We start from the raw sequence: 24450 nt of genomic DNA, 5'->3' as shown, positions 1-24450 counted from the left end.
TACAGATGATAAATGGAGTCCAGAATCTAAAAAGAGTCACACAAAAACTTTTCTTCTGGGAGACTCCTCATTCAAGTGTTCCTGAAATAAAGGAGAAGAATATGTTGTTGAAAAAGTTTTTTGGACATATAATGGAATTTATATCTTCTACTTACAGTACATGTGTCACGATCCAGTGCAAGAATTCCTCTGTGGAGGACAGTGAGCCGAGGGGTTCGGGTGACTAGGGGAGTGACTAGACTAGGTCTCCTAGTTGCGGCCAAACCCAGGTTTGGCTAGACCGGCCCAGAGGTGCGGAGTCTAACTCACTTGGTGGTTTTCTCCAGTGACCCCTCCAATTGGGATTTGGTTTTCAGCTGCACCAAGTGAGCAGGTCGCGGCCCTCTGGACAGGTACCTGGGAATGGCAGAAGACCGGAAACTATAATGAATGCAATATGACTGGAGGTGAATGGAATGAATGAACTCTGGAAATGGAACTGAATGCTATAACACAGGCAATGACTGGAAACAGTTAAGTATGCAGAAAAACACAGACATATACTGGGGATTGCAAAGGCAAGAGCAGAGTGGAATCAGGGAATATATGGAAATGCTGGAAATGATTGGAGCTGATTACCGGAGACAAGACACTGAGCAAAGAACACAGACATATACCGGAGATTGCACAGACAAGAGCAGAGTGGACTCAGGGAATATATGGAAACGCTGGAAATGATTGGCAGAGACAAGACTACTCAGCCCCACATCCATCACTGCACTAGACGTCTGACCGCAAGGAAGTCAGGGGAAGCCGGCAAGGAGGTGAGAGAGGCCGATCCTAGGCTGAACCCTGACAGTACCCCCTCCTTTTAGAGTGGGCACCGAACACCCATAAAGGCTCAACTGGAACTCCTCAGAATGACACAAAAAATATATTTTAAAAACACAGGAGACTCGAAAATCTTGATTGAAGATACAATAAGAACTGGAAAATTTAGAAGAATAAGGTTCCCAATACCAGATGGATTCTGAGACTAATAATTGGAAGAAATAGTCAACTTGGTCCAAGAAAGGTTGGTCACCAGGAAGTCATCGATTCTCCTTCTTTTTCCGAGACTTTTTCGAACCACTTGAAGAAGAAGAAGATTTAAGTTGCAAAGTGTCTTTCATAGGAACTACCGAAATTGTTTTTTCATCGTACTCAGGATCACAGTCAGAATCTGTGTTATAATTCATCATCCTTATGCCTCCTTTAATCTTATCCTTCTGGACAGGTTGTTTTTGTACTGGATCTTTTTGAGAAGGACTCAAAGAAATGCATCTGAGCTTAATAGCAGAGGGTGGTACCCCAGAACTTGAGACTTTGTTGAGATGTGTATCCTCGAGAGAACTGTAAGGATAAGTTGGACCAAATTCTTTAATGACTGCCGCATTAAAGGCTACTAAATCTGACAGCATCGGATCCTTTGAATCATAAATAGGCTCAACCCATTCCCAAGCTTTAACTTGGAAAGATGAAATAATAAATTTTACTACATTAGTAGGCTTGATTTCAGACCATGGAGAGGATTTCATAATAGCGATGAAATGATCCACCAAAGCATAATACTGCGTTATATCTCCATCAAAAAAAATGGACATAGAAACATCAGATGGATCCTGAGGTATACCTTTAAATGTAGTGGTAGCATCATCTTGTGAACCTCTTAACGGATTGGGCACTAAAACATTTGACTTTGACACAACTCTAGAAGATTCTTCCTTGAGTAAAGAACCGGAGATCTTTCCTTGGGAATACAGATTTTGAAATCCCTTCTTGAGATGTAAAACTTGAGACTTTCCCCTGGACTATGAGACTTGATACCCCCTGCCGGGGTACATAACTAGAAACCTCCTCTGGAGGTATAATGCTTGAACCCCTATCTTGGGGAGTAACACTTGGAAACCCTTGTTCTTGGGGTACAAGACTTGAGACCCCCTCCTGGGGTAAGACACTTGAACTCTTCTTCGGAAATGTAATACTCGAAATCCCCCCCTGGTGGATGGCACTAGGAATCCCATACTGGGGTGAGACACTTGAAGTTCCCTCCTAGGGTATAACACTGGGAACCCCATCTTGGGATGAGGCACTTGAAATCCCCTCCTGGGGTATAACACTGGGAATCCCATCTTGGAGAATACCAGTAGAAATGGAATGAGTAGTGTCCCTGACTTTTAGAAGGTTGAAATATCCTCCCAATATTTCTTAGACGAGGGTTGAAGCATCTTGTAGCAGGGCCCCAATCAAAAACTTGAACTTTCTTTTGCTCAGTGGACATCGCCTCCTTATCTGTAACTGAAGAAACGGGAATCACTGATGGATGATGGGGCGCACTGAAAGCGCAGACATTGGGAGTCACACACTTGTCACCACTTCTCAGTGGGCGCAGAGTACAGTCCTTAAGAAAGTGATTGTCATAACCGCAATATAAACAGAGATGCAGTTCCCGGCGTCGCTGACGTTCAACCTCAGTAAGTTTAGGGCGCGGGAAACTTTGATGCTTTACTTTAGTTTATTTGGAAAAGCTGTTAGTCAGGAATAGCACTAGAAAGCTTGGGAATAACTTGAAAAATTTTGGGACGGAGATTTTGTAGTTGTTCTAGAAGCCAGTACAAACTCTTGAAAGGTTCAGGGTCACGCATATCAGAATATTGGGGAACCAGAGGACACTTGAGAGGTTCACTAGCTTGCACAGAAAATTTTTCATCTGTAGGTGTAATTGAAACCTCAGAACAAAACTGTGGAGAATTCACTGGTGGAACTTGTGGTGTGTCTGGGGACAAAGCAGCTAGAACTGAATGAATAACCATCATTTGACTACAGAGTTCTTGCAGCTGCTGTCTGACGGATTGCAAAGCTGTCTCCTGTGCAGTCACACGAAAGAGTAAATCCTGAAACCCTGCATCACCCTGGAACCCGGCGGCTTGCATATTGGGCTGTTCAAACTGTCACGATCCAGTGCAAGAATTCCTCTGTGGAGGATGGGGAGCCGAGGGGTTCGGGTGACTAGGGGAGTGACTAGACTAGGTCTCCTAGTTGCGGCCAAACCCAGGTTTGGCTAGACCTGCCCAGAGGCGCGGAGTCTAACTCGTTTGGTAGTTTTCTCCAGTGACCCCTCCAATTGGGATTTGTTTTTTAGCTGCACCAAGTGAGCAGGTCGCGGCCCTCTGGACAGGTACCTGGGAATGGCAGAAGACCGGAAACTATAATGAATGCAATATGACTGGAGGTGAATGGAATGAATGAACTCTGGAAATGGAACTGAATGCTATAACACAGGCAATGACTGGAAACAGTTAAGTATGCAGAAAAACACAGACATATACTGGGAATTGCAAAGGCAAGAGCAGAGTGGACTCAGGGAATATGTGGAAATGCTGGAAATGATTGGAGCTGATTACCGGAGACAAGACACTGAGCAAAGAACACAGACATATACTGGAGATTGCACAGACAAGAGCAGAGTGGACTCAGGGAATATATGGGAACGCTGGAAATGATTGGCAGAGACAAGACACAAAGAGAAGTCAGGCATACACTAGGAGAGTGCTAAATGCAAGTGCAGATTTGCACTGACAAGACACAGGGCAGATTGACACAGATATGTGCTGGGAGGTCCAACTGTGGGCTAATTAATACCAGCAGGTAATCTGACACCTCAGTGACACAAGGAAGCTGCAATACTAGCAGCACATATACAAAGACACACAGACATAGAAAACAAAACAGTACTGGGAGAGAACTACTCTCAGACTAAGAATAGCTTGGAAGCTAATACTGGAAACTGGAGACCTGTGAACAGGCTGAAGTAACTCTCTGAAAGACTAGCACAGAGCAACGCTGGTATCACTGGAACAGAGAAGAAGAAGTTGAACAGCCACTTCCTGGAGTTCTGGAGGCGGATTTATACCCAGGGGTAGCAGATTACTGGAGCATAGCATCAGCTGACTGAAATCATGCTACCATAGGTTAGGAGTACTGTCACATGAGAGGAACTGTCATGGCGGCGCCCATGATGGTAACTCCGATCCCCAGCACACACAGCCGTCCATGGAAGCTCGCAAAAAGCACCTAAGGCAGAATACTCAGCCCCACATCCATCACTGCACCAGACGTCTGACCGCAAGGAAGTCAGGGGAAGCCGGCAAGGAGGTGAGAGAGGCCGATCCTAGGCTGAACCCTGACAACATGTAGGATTCTTCCTCCTTAGACTCCTCTTGTGAGTGATAATTACTCCACCAGAGGACATACGAATCTTTATCCAAATCACCGGTTCCTCAAAAAAAGTTATAACGGGGAACAACCGTAGTGTAACTCTGATACTTTTATTTGCCACCAAGTATTAAACACACATCAATCAAAACATAAAGTAAAAGTGGCCGCGTACCAGATTGGGCCTTCAAAACGAGGCAGGAAAATACATATGAGACAGTGAATGAGTACCCGGGTTCAAATCACCTCCCAATGGTACCTCTCAGTCCGGTATGATTACCCAGCCGCAGCTGGGTAATCATACCTGGGTTACCAGCTGGTAACCTGGGTTACCAGCTGAGGTAACCCAGGTCGCCTCAGTCACACTAACACGTGTGACACTTTGAGAAAGGCTCTGTGCCGTAACGCGTTAGTGTGACTGAGGGGACCGCTGGGTAATCATACCGGACTGAGAGGTACCATTGGGAGGTGATTTGAACCTGGGTACTCATTCACTGTCTCATGTGTATTTTCCTGCCTTGGTTTGAATGCCCAATATGGTACGCGGCTACTTCTACTTTATGTTTCGATTGATGTGTGTTTAATACTTGGTGTCAAATAAATGTATCAGCGTTGCACTATGGTTGGTCCCCGTTATAACTTTTTTTGAGGAACTGGTGATTTGGATAAAGATTCGTATATCCTCTGGTGGAGTAATTATAACTCACAAGAGGAGTCAAAGGGCCGTATTCAATTAGGTGCGAAAAGCCATTTTCGCGATAAAGCTTCGCGAGTGACCTCATTTCGCCATGCGAAAAGTTTCCTCTGTATTCAATTCCGTAGACTTTTCCCTGGTGCGGAAACTCAATGCAATGGAACTGGCAAAAAAGTTTTGCCTATGAATAGGTGTCGAAAAAAAAGTGCAGAATTGGGGTTTTGGGGTGCAAACCTCAGAAAACCACCCAGCACCCTTGGGACAGTCCCCCAAAGGTAAACTGCGTAAAAAAAAAGTTTAAAAAAATACTTTAGATCACCCCAAAAAAGTACTTTCATTTTGGGGGCGAAAAAGACCAAAGTTAGGGAACAATCTTAAAAACTAGCGAAATAGACTCCATGGTGGAGGCCCTAAGTATGCCCCAGGTGTTTTTAAGTTTGCAGGTGGTTGCGGCAGGTGGATTTTTAACGTTTTTTTAAAAGTTCACTTTAGCAACTTTAAAATATGCGAGCACCCATTTTCCTGTACCCCAAATATGCTGGGACTACTTATTTTCACCAGAAAAAATTGCTAACTACTATTCTTCACCACTTATGCAAAGACGCTAATTAGCAGCTATTGAGATCATTTAAGTACCCCAAATACCTTCAGCAGGCCTATTCGGGGGGTATCTATAGTGATCCCCAATATCAGTGCATCTTTTGGGAGGGTGTTAGGCTGATTTCCCCAAATCTGACAGTACTTTTCGCATGTTACAGTTTCGCCAGGTCCCATTTTTGCTGATTTCTAGTTGAATACGGGGATAAGCGGGGACGAGCGCAATACTTTTTCACATTGAAAACCAGCAATGTCGGCGAAAATTCTGGCATGCGAAAAGTACGGGACTTTTCGCACTTAATTGAATATGCCCCATATGGAGGAACAATTCTATATCATTCAGGGGGAGACGGACTACATACTCCTACATGTAAGTAGGAGATATAAATTCCATTACACGTACAAAAAACTTTTCCAACAACATATTCTTCTCCGTTATTTGAGGAATTCTTGAACGAGGAGTCTCCCACAAGAAAATTTTTTGTGAGACTCTTTTTAGATTCTGGACTCCATTTATCATTTGTACTGTTTATATACCTCAGAGAAAGGAGTGCTCGATACATTGTATTTTTTCTATGGTTATATGACATGTGGTGGGGAACACATCGTTATCAGGTAGCACTTTAATTTTGAGAGCACAGGGGTCATATAGTATTTTTTCTTGCTAGCAGCTCTGCTGCGACCCGGACTGCAACCGGAAGCACGGAGATGTCAGGTAAGACGATTTCTCGCTTACGGGGAATCGCGAGCGGCAGTCCTTGCTTCTGGTGTCAGAGATGCATCAGAAACCACTGCAGTCAGGGCCCGGGATTGTTCGCATGCCCGGGATTTGCTTTTATTGAACATGTCAGGCATCAGGGAATCAGAATTCTCCCATATCTAGACAACCTTTTGATATTGGCACAGACTCCGGTTGTTTTACAAAATCATCTTCAACTGACCATAGCCTGCCTACAAGGGCACAGCTGGATAATCAATTGGAAGAAATCATCACTTTCTCCAACACAGCAGATGGTACATCTGGGAGCGTTTCTGGATTCTTGGGCACAAAGGGTGTTTCTGCCAGAGGACAAGATTGTGTGCCTATCATTGTGAATACGCAAGCGAAAAATATCCATTCTGTTAGTGATGCAGGTCCTGGGATCAATGATATCCACCTTCGACATGGTGGGATATGCTCAGCTCCATTCCAAACCTCTGCAAAAATGAATTCTCTCCAGGTGGAATGGACAGCATCATCTAATAAGGTCCCAGAGGATCCTTCTCACTCCAGAGGTTCGTCACTCCCTCCTATGGTGAGAAAGGACCATCTAAACAAAGGGTGCCCGTTCTGGATTCCAAATTGAGTGCTTCTCACCATGGACGCCAGTCTTCATGGATGAGGGGCAGTGACAGGTCATCACACCTTTCAGGGAAGATAGACAAATCAGGGAAGTCATATGCCAATAAACATTCTGGAACTCTGAGCAGTATACAATGCACTTGTCATGGCACAGGACCTGCTCCAAGGCAGGTCGGTCCAGATCCAGTCCGACAACGCGACTACAGAGGCCTACCTCAATCATCAGGGAGGCACGAAAAGTTATGCAGCCATGAAAGAAGTGACAAAGGTTCTGGTTTGGGCAGAATGTCATCTTCTGGCCATCTCGGCAATATTCATACCGGGAGTACTCAATTGGGAAGCAGACTTCTTAAGTTGCCAGGACATACATGCCGGAGAGTGGTCTCTCCATCCTAGAGTATTTCAGTTCCTGGTAAACAAATGGGATCTACCAGAGATAGATCTCATGGTGTCATGCCACAACCACAAGGTCCCCAGGTACGGGTCCAGGTCCAGAGACCCATCAGCAGCCTTCGTGGATGCACTCGCAGTAAGATGGAACTTCAAGCTGGTGTATCTCTTTCCTTCGATCTTCCTCCTCCTAAGAGTTCTTAGAAAATTCAAGCAGGAAGGCGGAACAATAATACTGGTGGCTCCCGCTTGGCCCAGATGTCATTGGTTCACCGACATACAGAATCTGTCCGTATCCGCTTCCTCTATGGCAGGACCTGCTAACTCAGGGTCCCTGCCAACATCCGGAATTACCATGTCTGGCTTTGATGGCGTGGCTCTTGAATTTTCCATCCTAAGAGCGAAAGATTTTTCCAGTTCTGTAATTTAAACAATGCTTAGGGCACGGAAACCTGCCTCTGCCCGCTATTACAGAGTTTGGCATTACTCTATTACAGAGTTTGGCATTCTTTTGGTCAATGGTGTTCCCATAGGAAATATGATCCTAAGGTTTTCATGATTTCTAGGGTTCTGGCTTTTCTTCAGGCGGGGTTAGATAGTGGTCTCTGCCTGGCCACTTTGAGAGTGCAGGTTTCTGCACTGTCAGTCTGGTTCCATAAGAAGATTGCTTCATTACCAGATGTTAGATGTTTTTTCCAAGGAGATCTGCGAGTTCAGCCTCCATTTGTACCTCTGGTAACACCGCGGGATTTGTCTTTGGTTCTTAAGGGGCTACAAGCTCCACCATTTGAACCTCAAGACTCTGCAGATTTGAAGTGGTTGACAGCGAAGACACTTTTTCCCACTATCTCTTCTGTTCACAGAGTCTCTGATTTGGCAGCACTATCTTGCCGCTCCCCCTTTTTTTTTCACCAGGATAAAGCTGTTCTTCGTACTGGGGAGGGTTACCTTCCTAAGGTAGTGTCCCGTTTTCATGTGAATTAAGAAATTGTAGTTTCAGCTTTTCAGGCTTCATATCTTTCTGTAGGTGAAGCCTCCCTGGATGTAGTTTGTGCTCTCCGTATCTATGTGGAGCGTACAAACTCTGTTAGAAAATCTGATGCTCTTTTTGTATTATATGGTTTTCACAAACTAGGATGGCCAGCTAATAAGCAGACTCTGGCGAGATGGCTACGGATGACTCTCTCTCTCAGGTGTACACACAGTCTGATCTCCCTGTTCCAAGCACGGTGACCGCACATTCTACTCGGTCTGTAGGGCCACCGTGGGCATTTAGTTGTGGTGCTTCTATGAAACAATTGTGCAAGGCAGCCACGTGGTCTTCTTTCCACACTTTTCTTAGGTTCTATGCCTTAAGTTCTATGTCTTTGATACTTTTGCCTCTCAGGATGCTTCCTTTGGCAATGAGTTCTCATTTCTGCTCAGTAGCATACCCCACCCTAGGGGAACTGCTTTAGGACATCCCCATGGTATCCCTATGGACCTGAAGAAAATTAGAGTTATGGTGGACTTACCTTGATAACTCTTTTTCTTCGAGGTCCATAGGGTCCACAGGGCACCCACCCTGACTCACCTGACTGCATGGGTAATGTTTTCTTTCGTTCACAGATTCCCTCAACTTGTGTAAGAGTGTTTCTGGTGTATGATTGCTCTTCCTTCTCCTCTTTCCTTCTCCTGCCTTGAGGCTTGTTAACTAAACTGAAGTCCTATGGCTTGGGGCGGGGTATATATGGAGGAGGACCCAAGGCATCCTGGGAGCTGAAGTTTTAACTGTTTGGTGCCTGGTCTATCCAAATAATATCCCCATGGTATCCCTGTGGACCCTATGGACCTCGAAGAAAAGGAGTTATCTAGGTAAGTCTACCATAACTCTAATTATCCCTATTCACATGAATGAATAAATAGGACCCTGAACCAGAATAAACTTGGGAGACCTGGCTCTTGTCTAGTAATGCTAATTTAACGTTTGCTTTACCTTAATCTGATGACTTGCTGTATATGTTATGTAGAAAATTTTCAAGTCCTATGCTTACGATTATGTGTATTTTATTTGTTCCTATTTGATGTTTATGTCCGCCTGCGATTATGATACACTATGTAGACAAAATTGATTAGACACTGACAGCAAATAGATCAACATTCGTTGTTTCCTTAGAACTGTAAGTGAATGGGCCTCTCTATGAAGTGTTCTTGTCAAAACCGTCACACTAGTGGCCATTTGGAACTCATCTGCAATGGTTTGCATGGTAGGCATTTCGCTTGCATGGGGGTGTCCAATCACTTTTTGTCTACATAGCATAGATACAAACCAAAAATAAATAAAACAGGCAAACTAAAAAAATACTTAGTTGTCAAGGATATTTGAACTAATTTAGTGAATTTTGTGGTTGCTCAATTCAAAAATGAAAGGTTTTTTTTTTTTCTTTTACAAATTGGCTTTAGTTCTTGAGATAATGGATGCCCTTAATTAATAGGTAACTTAACCATTACGCATGCATATGTTATCTATCTGAACATTCTAGAACAGTTTCCCAAACTCCGCCATTACAGTCCAGGTTTTAAGGATATCCATGCTTTAATCCAGATGGTTAAATCAAATTGAATGAGGTAGTAATTAAGTGACCTGTGCTTAAGCATGGATATCCTTAAAACCTGGACTGTAATGGTAAAGTTTGGGAAACTGTTCTAGAAGGTGAGACACATGAATATTGTAGATGTTCACCCTGCGATTATTCTAGAATATTACTCCTCTGTATATAAATGATCGGCCACCCAGCCAGCAGTCAGTTGACAGTTGTCTCGTCGGTGTATCTCAAAAATTAGAGCCAATCTAGCAAAACCGATGTCCTATTCGGAATCAACACCACAAAGTTGCCCCAAAATCACTGTAATATGCTTGCCAAATGGTGGTGACACCCAGTGCAGCACCTTCTGACCCTCACGTGGCCTTACCCCCTGAGTTGCCCCATTTTGAGGGCGTGACTCATTGTTATGCCCCCATTATCTTCACACTGGGGGCTTGCCCAGCGCTCCTGGAACTGCTGGGAAGCCCTAGCCTATCCAGACACAGGGGGAGCATCTAATGGATGACGCCGCATGCGCTCGTCATCCATCACCGCTGCTTGCCGCTCGGTGACACCATCCGAGGGGACGACACTAAAATAGTAGAGCAGCTCAGCTATTTGGGTGTCACCCCATAAATGGCGTCACCCTATTGACGCCAGCGATAGAAAATCATCCCTTGAAACAAAATTTTAATGGCAAGACATTCTGTATGACAATAGCTTTTGCTAACACATGTTAGAAAATATATTATGTAAATGTAGCAAATAAAAAAATAGTGCCTTTATTTCAAACAAGTCAGAAGCTATTTCTGGAGACAGTCTGGAAAACACATATTGTACAGATAAACAGCAAGTACACAGGCTGCTTCAATAATGGCAATTGATTTATATTTGAAATAACGGTTTATTAACTGTACTGCTGTGATTCACCATTACACGGTTAGCATGCTAATCTAGCAATGGCATGACAATTTGAGGATATGTGTGTTCTCCAATTGTGACTATTGTCCCCAAAATGTAACATGTTATGTTAATGTCATGTGTCAACAGTTTTCCTTATGTATTTATTAGATTCAACAAAATAAATGAGGCAGGAAAAGATTCCTATCTCCCTTATACACATGTCGCATATGAGGACTCTCCCGTTTTGCTCCCACTGTCACACCTTGCCTCAACATGACATCTCCTGACACTAAGTTTGGGCTCATTACCATTGCTTAGTCTGACTGTTTTGGCTTTTTTTAAGCTGCTTACAACTATTGATTTCTTTCCTTTTTCAATTCTCACATTTCCAGCACACTGGAACATTTGAAGAGGTGGCTGCAGCCAGAGAAAGTTGCTATAAGTGCAGAGGAAGTGCAGTGTCTAATACCTGGCGAATCTTCCCCGGTAAATGCTGAAAACGACCCAGACTCGGCCACTGCTGAACATTGAGAGCTACTGTCCTACTGGTCCTTCTGCACATCTCAAAGTCCCTATAACCAAAATGTTGTAGTGGAGATAATTATATTTAATTTACGGATCACCAAGGCATTCCTGTTCCTCTCACAAATCCCCCGTGGGTCAACCTTTTGTCATTCCCAGTATTCTTTATTACTAGGGCAAAATATGAATTATAATATTCATCCACTTTATGTTTGTTTTGGGGAGGGTGCGGTGCTAACTTACTACGGGCAAGTACGTTCAAAATGTCATACATTAGAATAAAAAAAATCTGCTACTTCTGTTCTAGTACATGTAACAATGCACTATATTTAAAACATACTAAAGCAGCAGAAATGGGTTTAATTAAAGTATTTGGTTTCAAAAAATATAGTTGCAAATGGATCTGTCACCTACAGCCAACTGTGCTGGTATCTAAAGAGAGAATGTTCAGTGTGCTATGTAATAGTGGTTCTGAATGATTAAATTGGATTAAAACTGCAAAATATTCACCCTACAGGATATCCCACTAAACAGCTCATGTAAGTATTGTCTTTGGCATTATAGCTGCAAGTACTGGACAGTTGGAGGGGCCATCTAATATGCCCTATTTCTCAACAATGTTGTGTGTTCATAACTGTACATTGCATTTAGGTTTTTATTCTGACTGTTCCCTCTAGTTGTAACATAGACTTGGGACCATACATGTAAATTACATCATTACAATAAAATATTTTATACACATACTTCTGTCTGTTCCCCACCTGCTGTCTTTTAGGTGGGGGTCCGGTTTTATATGTCAGTTCTTTTATTAGCACACATGGAAAAAGGGGAAAATAGAGTAATTGCAGAAAAATATATGTTATGGATTCAGCTGTAGGCAGCTATAGCAGAGGGGGACAGTGAGAGTGTTTGCACAGTAAGCCTGTGGTTTGCTTACATCAATGCTAATTATCCAGAAGGGTTGATTAAAAATGCACCACAGCGATATCATCTGTTCTTTTGCAGGTCAATTTGGCTCCTCAATTTTCCTGATTGGCTTTTTCATTTTATCTTCCTCTTAATTACACATTTAAAATTGCTGTATTTTGACAATACTATAACATTATAGTATGAAATATGATGAACATTGGAAAATGTAGGAAAATGAGAGCACATCTTTGCTCTTATTCTGTACATTTTTTGTTTGAATTTTAAAAAGAAAAAAAGAAAATGTTTTTTTGTGTCCCTGACTTGTGTGCTTAATGTAAGGCACCTGGTCGCTTGTGTAGCGAAAAAAAGATAAAGCCTGTGCAAAACATTTTACACAACACCAGCGGCATCACTTACTGTGGTGACACCTGGTGCGGTTTGCACTGCTGGACTCCTTACGTGTGTGCAAGGGGATGTGGTCTCGTTCCACAAAGCCACACACCCTTATGTGTGCAAATCTTGGGGGTGTGACCGCATGTCACGCCCCCCGTTCTTGGCAAAGCCACACACGCTTGCTTTACCCAGCCCTCTGGCAGCTACTGGGGCAGCCCACAGCCTTCTCACCTGCCTCTCTCTGCTCGGGGACACCATCCAATACGGTGATACCAAATAGCAGAGCAGCTCTGCTATTTTGGTGTCACCCAGTGCGGCTCACACCCCCATAGTGACGCCAGTGCATAACACTTAAAATGTGTTAATGCACTTTAATGTACAACTCTAGGTACAACTTGATGTGACTATGACTACATGCTGCAGATATTTATGTGTAGCAGTATGCAACCTGGAGGCGACTGCAAATTTAGTTTTAAAATATTCCCTTAATATAAGGATGTGAAATACACTTTAATCTTCTATATTTGCCCAAATGTAATAACCTGCGATTTGCAGGCACCAGTTTAGTTGTTGTCATATAGCTACTAGATTTGAAACACAACTTGTTGGTTTGGCCTTAAAACTAATTGCCACCGTAAATCTAGCAGCTATATAACCAATATCGCACCATTGCTCGCAAATTGCAGGTTAATTACTATATGGGTCACCTTCTTTGTTTAATCATGTCTAATACAGAGGCTGGCATATACTAGTTATAGCGGCTTGTTTAACAACAATATACAAAATGCATAAATGCACTGTAATCTTATGCATCTACGTATTAGGAGGTCGGCATTCATTTCCTAAGATGATAGCTTTAATGTGTTAGTTGTTAGGGGTTAAACCACATTAGATCACCCAAATTTTCCCAAACTGGGTGCCGCGGGGCACTAGCAGGGGAGCCATGGGTTTGTGGTCCAGGACCAAATCATATTATTTATGGTCAATGTGATAGACATAACCAGTGCTAGCGGCTGCCGATCATCAAATATGTGGACAAACACTAGCGCGACCCTGTCTACTACATAACTGACCTTAAGGATGATAGTTAATCACAATTTATATAATTGAATAATTTTGCTGAATTTCTCAATAAGAAACTTTTGGCCTTTGAGGTGCCGTGCATTAAAATGCTAATATGCTAGGGCGCCGTGATTCAAAAGAGTTTGGGAACCACTGGATTGACACATATATTTATATTATCACTATGTGGCAGCCAGTGAGGTATTTGACATTAGATGTGTGAAGACTAAAGCTGGGTGCACACTGTATAATAATCGGGCCAAAGGCACCCAGGGACGATTATTGTTTTGATTGGCTTATCTGATTTGGATATCTGCACAACATTATTTTCGGTAACGGAGAGTCAATATTGTGCACATTTTGTAGTGGGTATAGAGACTGGCCCAACATATTTCATTTAAAAACGTCACCTCAACCATATTTAGGGTCATTTATTGTTCAGATAGAAACAATAATTGAATAGTGTGTACACTGGACAATAGATGTCCTCAGATGCATTTATCTCTCAGAAAATATTTTTTTTGGCGCATATCACATATCCGAAGGGGCTTGGGCCACCTTGGGGTCCGGGCCTGCCCGTCCCCTGCACCCAGTTAGAGCTCTCATCTTGCTATTCATTTACTGTCCAGTATATTGCTGCAGGGCTAATTGAAAAATTAATCATAGCCTTTTTATATACCATGTTATATTAGACACAATTAGGATTAGGAAGACTCCACAAGTTATTGTTGATATATTTTTTTAGTTTATAATACTATATGCTAATCACCATTAATTTAATCCTCCGTATCAACGAAGTAGACAGATAGGCCAAACATTAGATCATTTACAACCATAATGGATAAGTAGCAAAATAATTTGCATATATTTTTGCTACTTTTACATTATGTTTGAGAATGATCTAATGTTTCTGCTATACATTTAAACTGTTGGAATTTTTGCTATGGGACCCCCATAGCTCTTGCTATGCCCCTGGTCAAGTGTATAACTAGCGTCAGGGCCAATGGAAAAAATGACACTGCTGTATGGTAATCCCTGAAAGCAGACAATTTAAAGAAGCGACACAAAGTCCTGCTATGGTATTGTATATTTACCTCCCAATATTCACAGTATACAAACCCCAAAATAGGGATTGTGTAACTTCTATAAGCTTTTCTGTCAATTGTTTTTTGCTTAATTTGTTTTTTAATATGAAGATATTTCAGTTTAGCCACAATTTTAAGAAATTACATTTTCTTAATTCATCAAATAAAGTACTCTTTCTATATACGGTTGTACCATTTTGGGTATTGACAATAGAAAGAATACAGTTTTGGTGCAGATTTGGGTTGAAATGTTTGAAACTACTTCAAGCCTGATGTAATGTAATTGGCAATACTTGGTTAATAGAAACTAATTTTTATGTAAATAAATCTGTTTTGTGTGTTGAGATATACCTATATATAATACAATGCTGTTTATGACTACTATGTCACCATGCTGAATTTCAGAAGTGGTATAAATATGCCCTCTTAGTAAGTGTGATCTTGCAGGGTCACTACATATCTCCTAACATTGATTCTAGGTGAGAATTTGTTCTAAACCAGTCAGACAAGCTATGCAGTTTGCAAACCCCTAAACCACATGTAGATTTGCCAAAACCACATGGTAAAAGCAGATGTGGTTTCCATATGTGGAGGGGCATGAGTTGAACTGTACATGGTCTGACAGGCTGTGTGTGTGCCACTCTACCACCCACACTAGTTCTAGCACATTTAGGGGCATATTCAATTAGATGCGAAAAGTCGGAGGTTTTCGCCGTCATCGCTGGTTTTGCATGTGAAAAAGTATCACCCGTGTCCCTGCTTATCCCCCTATTCAAGTAGAAATCATCAAAAACGGCAACCGACGAATTCGGACCTGGCGAAAAGAACTGTCAAAAATGGGGAAAACACTCTGTACCCCCTGAAAAGCTGCACTAACATAGGGGATCACTTTAGGGGTGTTCTAAAGCTATTCGGAGGGGGTTCTCCAAAAGCGCTTGCTATTAGCGTCTTTGTATAAGTGGTGAAGAATGGCATTAAGCAATATTTTTTCTTCAAAATAACTAGTCCCAGCAAATTTGGGGTACATGAAAGTGGGTACTAGCATACTTTGAAATTGCTAATGTGAAGTTTTAAAAAACTTAAAAAAATACACCTGCCGCAAGCACCTGCAATCGTAAAAACACCTGGGGCATACTTTGGGACCCCCCTGGAGTCTGTTTCACTAGTTTTTAAGTTTGTTCCCCAACTTTGGTTTTTTTTTCCCCAAAATGAAAGTACTTTTTTTGGGTGTTCTTAAGTTTTATTTAAACTTTTTTTTAACACAGTTTACCTTTGGGGGGCTGTCCCAAGGGTGCAGGGTGGTTCCCGCAAGTTTGCACCGCAAAACCCCAATTCTGCACTTTTTTTCGCCTACTTTCATAGGCAAATATTTTTCGCCTATTCCAATGCATTGACTTTCCGCACCGGCGAAAAGACTTTGGAATTGAATACGGGGATGAGTTTTCGCCTGGCGAAATTACGTCACCGGCGGAACTTTTTCGCCGAAAATAGCTTTTCGCTCCTAATTGAATATGCCCTAAGAGCAATATTGTGGGAAAACCCTTTCTACAAATGACAGCATGCAATAATAGTTATAGATGGAGAGTCAATGAGAGCTTCCTATATAATGGGGAGAGGGAACAACATGATACTGGTGAGTGGGTATAAGAAATAAAGGTAATGTATGTAACTGGTAATTGCCTTGTGATGTGCTTTGGGAGATGTATGTATGTAAGTGTATAGGTTACATAGAAGCAGTATGAGGACTGCTGCTTTAGCTTTGTTACTTTGAAGTGGTGTTATGTATTGCCCAGGTTATTAATAGGGTTTATCTTCAGTATTAAATGCAACATACTTGATAGCCATGCTACTTATGAACAGGCTTGCCATATCATCCCTTTCATTCGGGACATGGGAATTACACAGGTTCTGTGGCTGATTAAAACCAGGTGAAATGGAGACTTGAAGCCACAGAATCTGTATAATTCATATGTATCCCGCATAAAAGGGTGATATGGCAAGCCTGCTTATAAAGATGAATCATCAGCTGCATCACTGGGGGAGTGCCCTCTGCAATAAGGGGGGGGGGGAGGCCAACTCTCCGGGGTCCCCATTTTACCTTGTGGTACCCAATAACTGAGTCCACATGTGTGTTGGGCAAACTCGGTCACAAATGTATTTATATTATATAGAACACCAATACAAAAGCACCAGAGATTGCAGGGCAAGGAGAAAATTGGTAGGCAAGGCTCTCGCTCCATCTTGTTACACATGGTTCTCACCATGTGGGTGGGGAGGCAAACTTGGCTGACCTTGCACACACGCAACAATCACCCCCTTTTATACAATGTGGGTGTGGGGCGTGCTCAGCGACATTGCGGACATGCAACTCCCCCCTTCGCAGCATGTGGGTGAGGGAGTGCTCACTCTTGGCAAGCAGCACATATGGCCCAACCTTCACAAGCTAGAACCAGACATGCGGCCTATTTCCTGGTGAGTATGCTTACCATTCTGAAATCCCCCCTACATAGTATTCCATCCCATTTTCCCCCGCTGCTCACTCACTGTGACATTCTTGAAACATCCACATCACAGTTTTAGTATTGGGGTGGTGCCTCACACTTCATCTGAAGTGATGTGCATGTGGGGGTAATGGGTTGAGGGGTGGGTGAGCATGTTTGGGGTAGAGAGTGTGGGATAATATCTAAGCGGCGCTGTGGGAGTAGGCACCCTCCCCCAGAGCCTGCAGTGCTGCCGATCACTACTGATTGGTCAGCACAGCAGGACCCTGCAACCAGCGCCTGCAGAAATTAGCAGCCGCTGGGAAAAAGTAAGTTAACCCCCCCTCACCCCTAGAGTGTACCTGGTGGCTGAAGACGCTGTGAAAAGGATGGTCGCGATGTTCCGATGGTGGTGATATGTCACCCTGACGCAGGTGGGAAGTTGTGACGTGGGTTTTTCTCGAGCTGCCACCACAAAGAGTATTAGAGTAGCGCACTTGCGATCCCAGACACTTAAATCTTACTTAATATTCCGCAAATAATAACACAAAAGTAGCATGGGCCTCTCCAGAACGTGAATTCATTAGATCACAGAGATAACGCTGATAAATTTTTAGGATTTATTGAGAAAATATCTTCAGGGTTAAATTACAAGGAAAAACAGGTGAATAAACTAGACATACGGATTTAAATGCACAGATTAATTTCAAATAAAATAAAATGCTAAAAAGTCAGAATCCTAAGTTATCTTACTCTGACGTCTTAGGAGATCTGTGTGGAGGGAGACCACCGGAGACAGAAAATGGGGAGCACTCCTAGCACAAAGCTACTCCCTTGTAGAGTGAACACGGTGAAATGTGGGTGGCTGGGTCTTATGGTTACACAACCATCCACTCCCCCAGCAGCCCCCACCCTTTCCAGGCTCAAAAGGACTGGCCCTTTGTTCTCCCAAGGTCTGTGTATATGTAAATTAGCACAGCTACAGGAACCTATACTTCATATAACTCTCTGGGCTTTGAAGATATTTTATTGTAAGAAGACTGTCAGGATGTGGCCTGGGATTGGCCACTACTCACCTCCACGCCGGAATCCTTGGGCTTAGGTGTTCAGTCACTGGGAGTGGAGGTAAGTGGTGACTGAGTATTCTCCCAAGGGTCTGCTAGGGCTTCCGTGCATGTGTCCTGGTTCCCGGGCTGCCGGGCATGGGCGCAGCCATGTTACTCCATTTCACCTGACTAGTCTCTCCAAATGGTAGTCCCATGGTCATTCAGCTGATCCTCTAATCCAATGACCAGCTACCCAGGGGTATTTAGTCTGACTCCAGGAACAGGGAATTGCTGTTCAACTTCGCTGTTCCAGTGATTGTTATGCTCTCCAGTGTTTTCCACGAAGTATCTACAGTGTGTTGTTTCAGCCCTCACGCTGACCTCCAGTGTTACTTGTATTAGCTCCCATGCTTCTTCCCAGCGTGTTACTTCAGCTCTCTCACCGAACTCCAGTGTTTCTTGTAAATCCCTGTGTTGTCTTTTAGTGTGCTGCTTAGCTCTTTAACTGTCTCCCTGTGTTGCTGTAGTGTCAATATTCATGGCTCTCTAGTAATCTCAAGTAATTCCCAGTACATGCCTGTAGCCAAATTTCTCTGTGTTTCTCTGTGCAAGTCAGCACCTGGATCTCTAGCAATTCCCAGTACATGCTGTGTTCAAGTATTCAGTTCATATGCCGATCTTCTGTGTTCAAGTATTCAGTTCATACCCTGATCTCCTGTACTCAAGTATTCAGTTAAAACCCTGATCTCCTGTACTCAAGTATTCAGTTCATACCCTGTGCTCAAGTATTCAGTTCATCTGCTGATCTCCTGTGTTCAAGTACTCAATTCAAATGCCGATCTGTGTTCAAATATTCAGTTCATACGCTGATCTCCTGTGTTCAAGTATTCAGTCCTATCTGATCCTTTGTGTCCTTGCTATTTAGTTTTCACACTGGCCTCTAGTGTTATTTCATTCCTAGGGTTCCCAGTGCTAATTCATTCTAATATAGTTCCGGTCTTCCTGCCAGTCCCAGGTACCTGTCCAGAGGGCCGCGACCTGCTCACTTGGTGCAGCGAAACCCATATCCCAACTAGAGGGGTCACTGGTGAAAACCACTAAGTGAGTTAGACTCCGCAGCTCTGGGCAGGTCTAGCCAACCCTGGGTTTGGCCGCAATAGGGAGACCTAGTACTGTCACTCACTTGGTCATTCCCTAGCCACCCTAACCCTATGGCTTTTGTCTTCTCCCAAGGAACTTCACATGTGGTTCCTGACACTGATAAACTAAGGTGGAAAAATGACACTCTAGCTATCTGAGTGTCTGGGCATCAGGCTTTGCACAATGGCCACCTAGGATGAAGAGAAAACACTACTTCCATGAAGCTTTTGTCTTCAAAGACTAGATAGCACTTGGCCACTTGGTTCTGAGTAGCTTGTGCAACCCAGTTTTTACATAGCAAACAGACATTCCTGAAATATATATTTTAGGGGAATTATAATAATACACATCACTATCACGGTCAGGTTGTTGCTCATAGTACCATGAGCACACTTTACCCAGGGCACACAGAATACATCCAGTGTCATGACACGTGGCTTTGATGAATCGCCATAACCCATGGCGATGGTCACACATGTTCTTTACCTAATTCACTCATAAAAAAACCCGACAATTGCTGAGCGGTTTTTAGTAGTTTAAGTGGTTAAAGAAAACACACATAACAACACAAAAAATTAACATACCCAAAGTAAACTAGGCAAAAGAGAACAATCTCTCAATAATGCATGTTCTTCCATCCAGCTAATGGGCTGGGTGGGCGGGATCCTCTGCATGTGAGTAACTAATCCGTCTTCCTCCTGCAGTTCCTTATACCTGCCTACACTGCCGGCCCATGGGTAGCCTCGCACCCCTCTCCCTTACCATGAAGGTCCGGTGCCATTTTGTCATCCTTTGCCACCATTATCTGACCGGCCAAGGAACCTTTGCATGGATGTCACAAAGCAGTGTACACAAACCAAGATTAAAGTTGTGAGTGGGGCAATATAAGCAGCAGACACCTTTTTATGCTTGAAATATTGACTTTTTGATTGGGCACCTAGTTATTTGTATGTTGTCTGGATTACACACTGCCAACTTAATTGGGTGCTGTGGTGTTTAGTGCAAGGTTTGCAACTAGATGCAATGTTAGTAATTGGACCTATACAGTCTTGTGTAGGATGTAGTCTAAATCCCGACCACCGGCTTCCCGACTTTCTAATCCCGGCGTGGTACTAATGACAGGTATCAAAATCCTGACACCTGTCATTAGACATACACCGGGAGCCCAACAAATGGCTTACCGATCAAAGGTAAGCCGGGCCCCAGGCGTGGACAGCCGCAGGGGGGGAGGGTTAGGTTAGCGGGCTCCCGGGGGGACTTAGGGTTAGGCTAGGGGATGGGGGGTTAGGCACCACCGGGAGACTTAGAGTTAGGCTGCGGGGAAGGGGAGGTTAGGTTTAGGCACTTAGAGGGGGGTTAGGGTTACTTGTATGACATGTCATTTGTATAACATGTTTTTTTTCTCTTAATGACATTCTCAGGAGGGGAAGGAATTTAGCATCTTTATTTCTTAGATTTCCATCTGCATAACAATATAAATGCACTATTGTAAATATGTTCTCCTGACCTATGGAAATCTTCATCTACTCTATGGGGCTGAATCATCAATTCCCGATTATTGTGATTCTTTGCGTGCGCAGGACCCATTCTGCGAGTGTGCAGTATGGGACCTGCGTAATCACACGCAGCCCCTTCGGTGCCTCTGCCTGATTGACAGACAGAGGCATTTAAGGGGCAGGGTCGCCTTGCATTCCCAGAAACAGGGGCGTGTCTGCACCATTTTCTGGGAGTGGCAAGACGCAGCTTCCTGGCCTCACATGCTGGCTAGCCTGCTTACTCGTGGCGAGGCGCCATCCACCATCGTGACCACCAATGTTTGCAATGGTGACACCGCCTGCTGCAATTGCATATTTACAATTACGGAATTGCAAAGCTGCCTGCGTGCAGCTTTGCAATTCCTTCCCAACCTGAATCAGCCCCTATGTTTGTAAACTGATTTAGACACATTCACTTTGTTTTATCCTATATTGGTAAACCTGATCCTGTGCAGTACTATGTAACTTGTTTCCGCTGGGATGGGTACAGGATGCCGGCACTCGGGATCCTGGTGGTCAGTAACGTGTTGGTCATTATTCTTACCCTTCCCCTCTCCCTACCCTAACCCTCCCTCCCCGGTGCCTGACCCTAACCTCTGCTCCTAGTGCCTGCTAGTGCCTAAACCTAGGCCTTCCCCTCCGTGCACACTAAACCTAATCCTCCCCCTTAGTGCCTAACCCTAACCCTCCCTCTAGTGCCTAACCCTAACTTCTAACGCTAACCCTCCCCCCAACCCTGCTACTTACCTTCGGGATTCCGGCGGTCTGGTTAAGTCCGCCTGCGTTAATTTCCACACACCCCATACATTAGTATGGGGATATTAAAATTATGCTATTCATCAAATTCCAAAATGTATGTATTTTCGGAATTTGATGGTGTTACTATATGCCACTCTCAGGTGGCGTATAGGAGGTTACACTTACCTGCTGTCAGTTGGGTAGGCTCTCCGCCGGCTCCCTCCGTCACTCGCTTCTCAGGCTCCGTCTGCTGTGCTGACAATGCGTCCTCCTGGCAGAACACAGTAAAGTTTAGAAAAAAAAAAAAAAGTTTTTTCTTGAGCCTGAGAAGCGAGTGACGAAGGGAGCCGGCGGAGGACCTGCCCAGCTGACAGGAGGTAAGTGTAACCTGCAGCGGCTAGGCAAGTGGGGGACAGTGGGGAGGTGAGCGGAGGGGGGGAGGAGCGATTGGGGCGACATGCATTTACCGCAGTTGTAGGCAGTGCTGCGCATGTGCAATTTTTACGGATGTAACGGTTCATGCGCAGCGCTGATTAAAGCTGCGGTAAGGTAGGACTGGAATCAGTATGATTTACCGACAACGGCAGCCCGGCAGAGGTGAAAATCCTGATCGTTCTTTCTGGTAAGTATCGTTAGCCTATTAGTCTTTTTATCCAGTCCAAAAATAATTTTGGATATAGACTTATTTTATAAAACAGTGTTTTTATTTCTCAGTATAAAAAGGTCTGTGCTGTATGTTCTTATTTTCACCAGACAGGACATGTACACCGCAGTGATCAATCGCTACGAATTGTGCAATTATAGCACACACACAATAATTTGATTTATGAGACAGTTTCCTGTACCATTTATTCAAAACTTGTCACCAACTTGCATATGTGAAAGTACCTTTATGTTTTTGCTTGCATAGTAGTCACAATACTCTACTCTACAATCAATTTACCATAGTCATTTTTTAATTACTCGATAAACTTATTTTTTGTTGTTTTCTTTTAATGCTAAGCAAAGGCTTTCTGTACTTGCTCCTTACATTTTGTAGCTATTCACTCACCTTTTCTACAGTATGTCTTCTCTGTACAGGCACATTTGGTTAAGTGAAATAAATTATATATATATATATATATATATATATATATATATATACACACACTGTATATATGTATATATATATATATATATATATATATATATCAATGAATAATGGCGGCACTGGGAGACTTTAGTCAATTTAAAATAAATGCCTTTATTTCCTACGTTTCGGAAAATGAATCCGTCGTCAGGGAAGCAGAGCTAATGAACACACACAAACATTTATACACACATAGAGTATTACCTGATTGCTGTCAGCTGCGGGACGCCGCCCTCCAATATTCTCCATGAGATTCACCACCAAGCTGTGTCGGGATCCCTCGGTGACGTCATCAGGGTGCGCCCCGTGGCCAACTAATGAGGCTGTACACTAGTAACCATAGCAACCCAATCTAAGTTGATAGCTGCCGATTACAACAAATTAAAAACAAATCAATTATTGAATAACGAAATTTGGACAGAATGAAAATCGCATAATTAGTCCCATAAATATTTATAGATTAATATTGGTAATAAACCAAATTTAGTGCAAAATGCTATGACACGCTGAACATATTAGGACATAAATCCTATAGGAAACATAAATTCTCGTTCAACCCTTTCGGGGCTATCGTGTTTAGTTTAAATATCCATCTACATTCAAGTTTCAAAAGCATTTTATTGATATCACTCCCCTTGATGTTATTTGGGATATTGTCCATAATTTTCGATCTGATACTGGCCACACTATGTTTAGCAATTATGCAATGGCGTGCAACTGGTTGATCACTACTGCCAGTAGCTAATGCAGCCCTTATGGCAGACTGATGGTTCGCCATGCATTCCTTAAATTGGCTTTTGGTTTTGCCCACATAGCATAACCCACAGGGACATGTTAATAAATAAATTACAAAGCGGGACGTGCAAGTCAGGGGATAATTAATAGTGTACTTCTTTCCTGAATGAGGATGGTTAAATGAATCTCCCACTGACATAGAGCTGCACGTTAGGCAACCCAAACAACGATAACATCCTACTTTTTGTGTTAAAAAATTAGTTTTAAGTGCTTTTTTTCTTCAAAGGCGCTATATCGTATTTAAATAGTTAGTCCTGTAAATTTGGTCCTCTTTTGTAGCTGGGCATCATTCTAGAATTAAATAACAATGGTAGCTCTGAATCACTATTTATCAGAGACCATAGTTGTTTAGCCTTTTTTACCACCATTTTGGTTTTCGTGGTAAATGTGTTAACCCAAGGTATAGTATGTTGTAATGAATCCTTGTTTAATCTAGGTTTCAATGTATCAGCTCTTGGTATGGCTAAAAATTTTTGCTTTGTATCCTACAATAGCTTTTTATCATATCCCCTCAACTGAAATTTCTGTATCATCTGTTCCATATCAATATCCATCTGATGCTCATCACTAGTTATGCATTTAATAAGTAACATTTGGGAGTATGGTAACCCCTCGCAGAGTGCTAGAGGATGAAAGCTATCGTTTTGCAACATGGTGTTTCTATCAGTGGGTTTCACATATAAGGAAGTTGACAATATGCCATCCCTTAATGATATATTAACATCTAGAAATTGAATCATATGGGGACTGATTTTATAGGTAAGTTGAGCTGCATGTCCTGACCGATTATGAGAATCCAACAATTCCCTCAATACATAATCATCACCCTCCCAGATAATCAATAAATCATCGATAAATCGTAAATATATTTTCAGATGACAATGTATGGACGA

At 42.9% G+C, this 24450-nt stretch overlaps 1 protein-coding gene across 3 annotated transcripts in view; it reads left to right on the top strand.

Annotated features, from left to right (window-relative positions):
* The window catches only part of LOC148443423 (coiled-coil domain-containing protein 32-like), an 80111-nt gene that overhangs the window by 38647 nt on the left and 17014 nt on the right, over window positions 1–24450 (top strand). For 2 of the 3 annotated variants that reach the window (XM_088462845.1, XM_088462846.1), the window contains exon 4: window positions 11116–11209. In XM_088462845.1, coding sequence (XP_088318971.1) covers window positions 11116–11209 — 94 coding nt within the window. Of the gene's footprint in view, window positions 1–11115; window positions 11989–24450 lie in introns of those variants that run through there. The other variant, XM_088462847.1, reaches the window with a different exon arrangement.

The sequence above is a fragment of the Taudactylus pleione genome, unplaced genomic scaffold (assembly GCF_031769625.1).
Source record: "Taudactylus pleione unplaced genomic scaffold, aTauple2 ptg001274l, whole genome shotgun sequence".
Taxonomy (NCBI): domain Eukaryota; kingdom Metazoa; phylum Chordata; class Amphibia; order Anura; family Myobatrachidae; genus Taudactylus; species Taudactylus pleione.
Note: the sequence above shows the minus strand (reverse complement) of the source record. Positions and strands in the feature narration are given on the sequence as shown.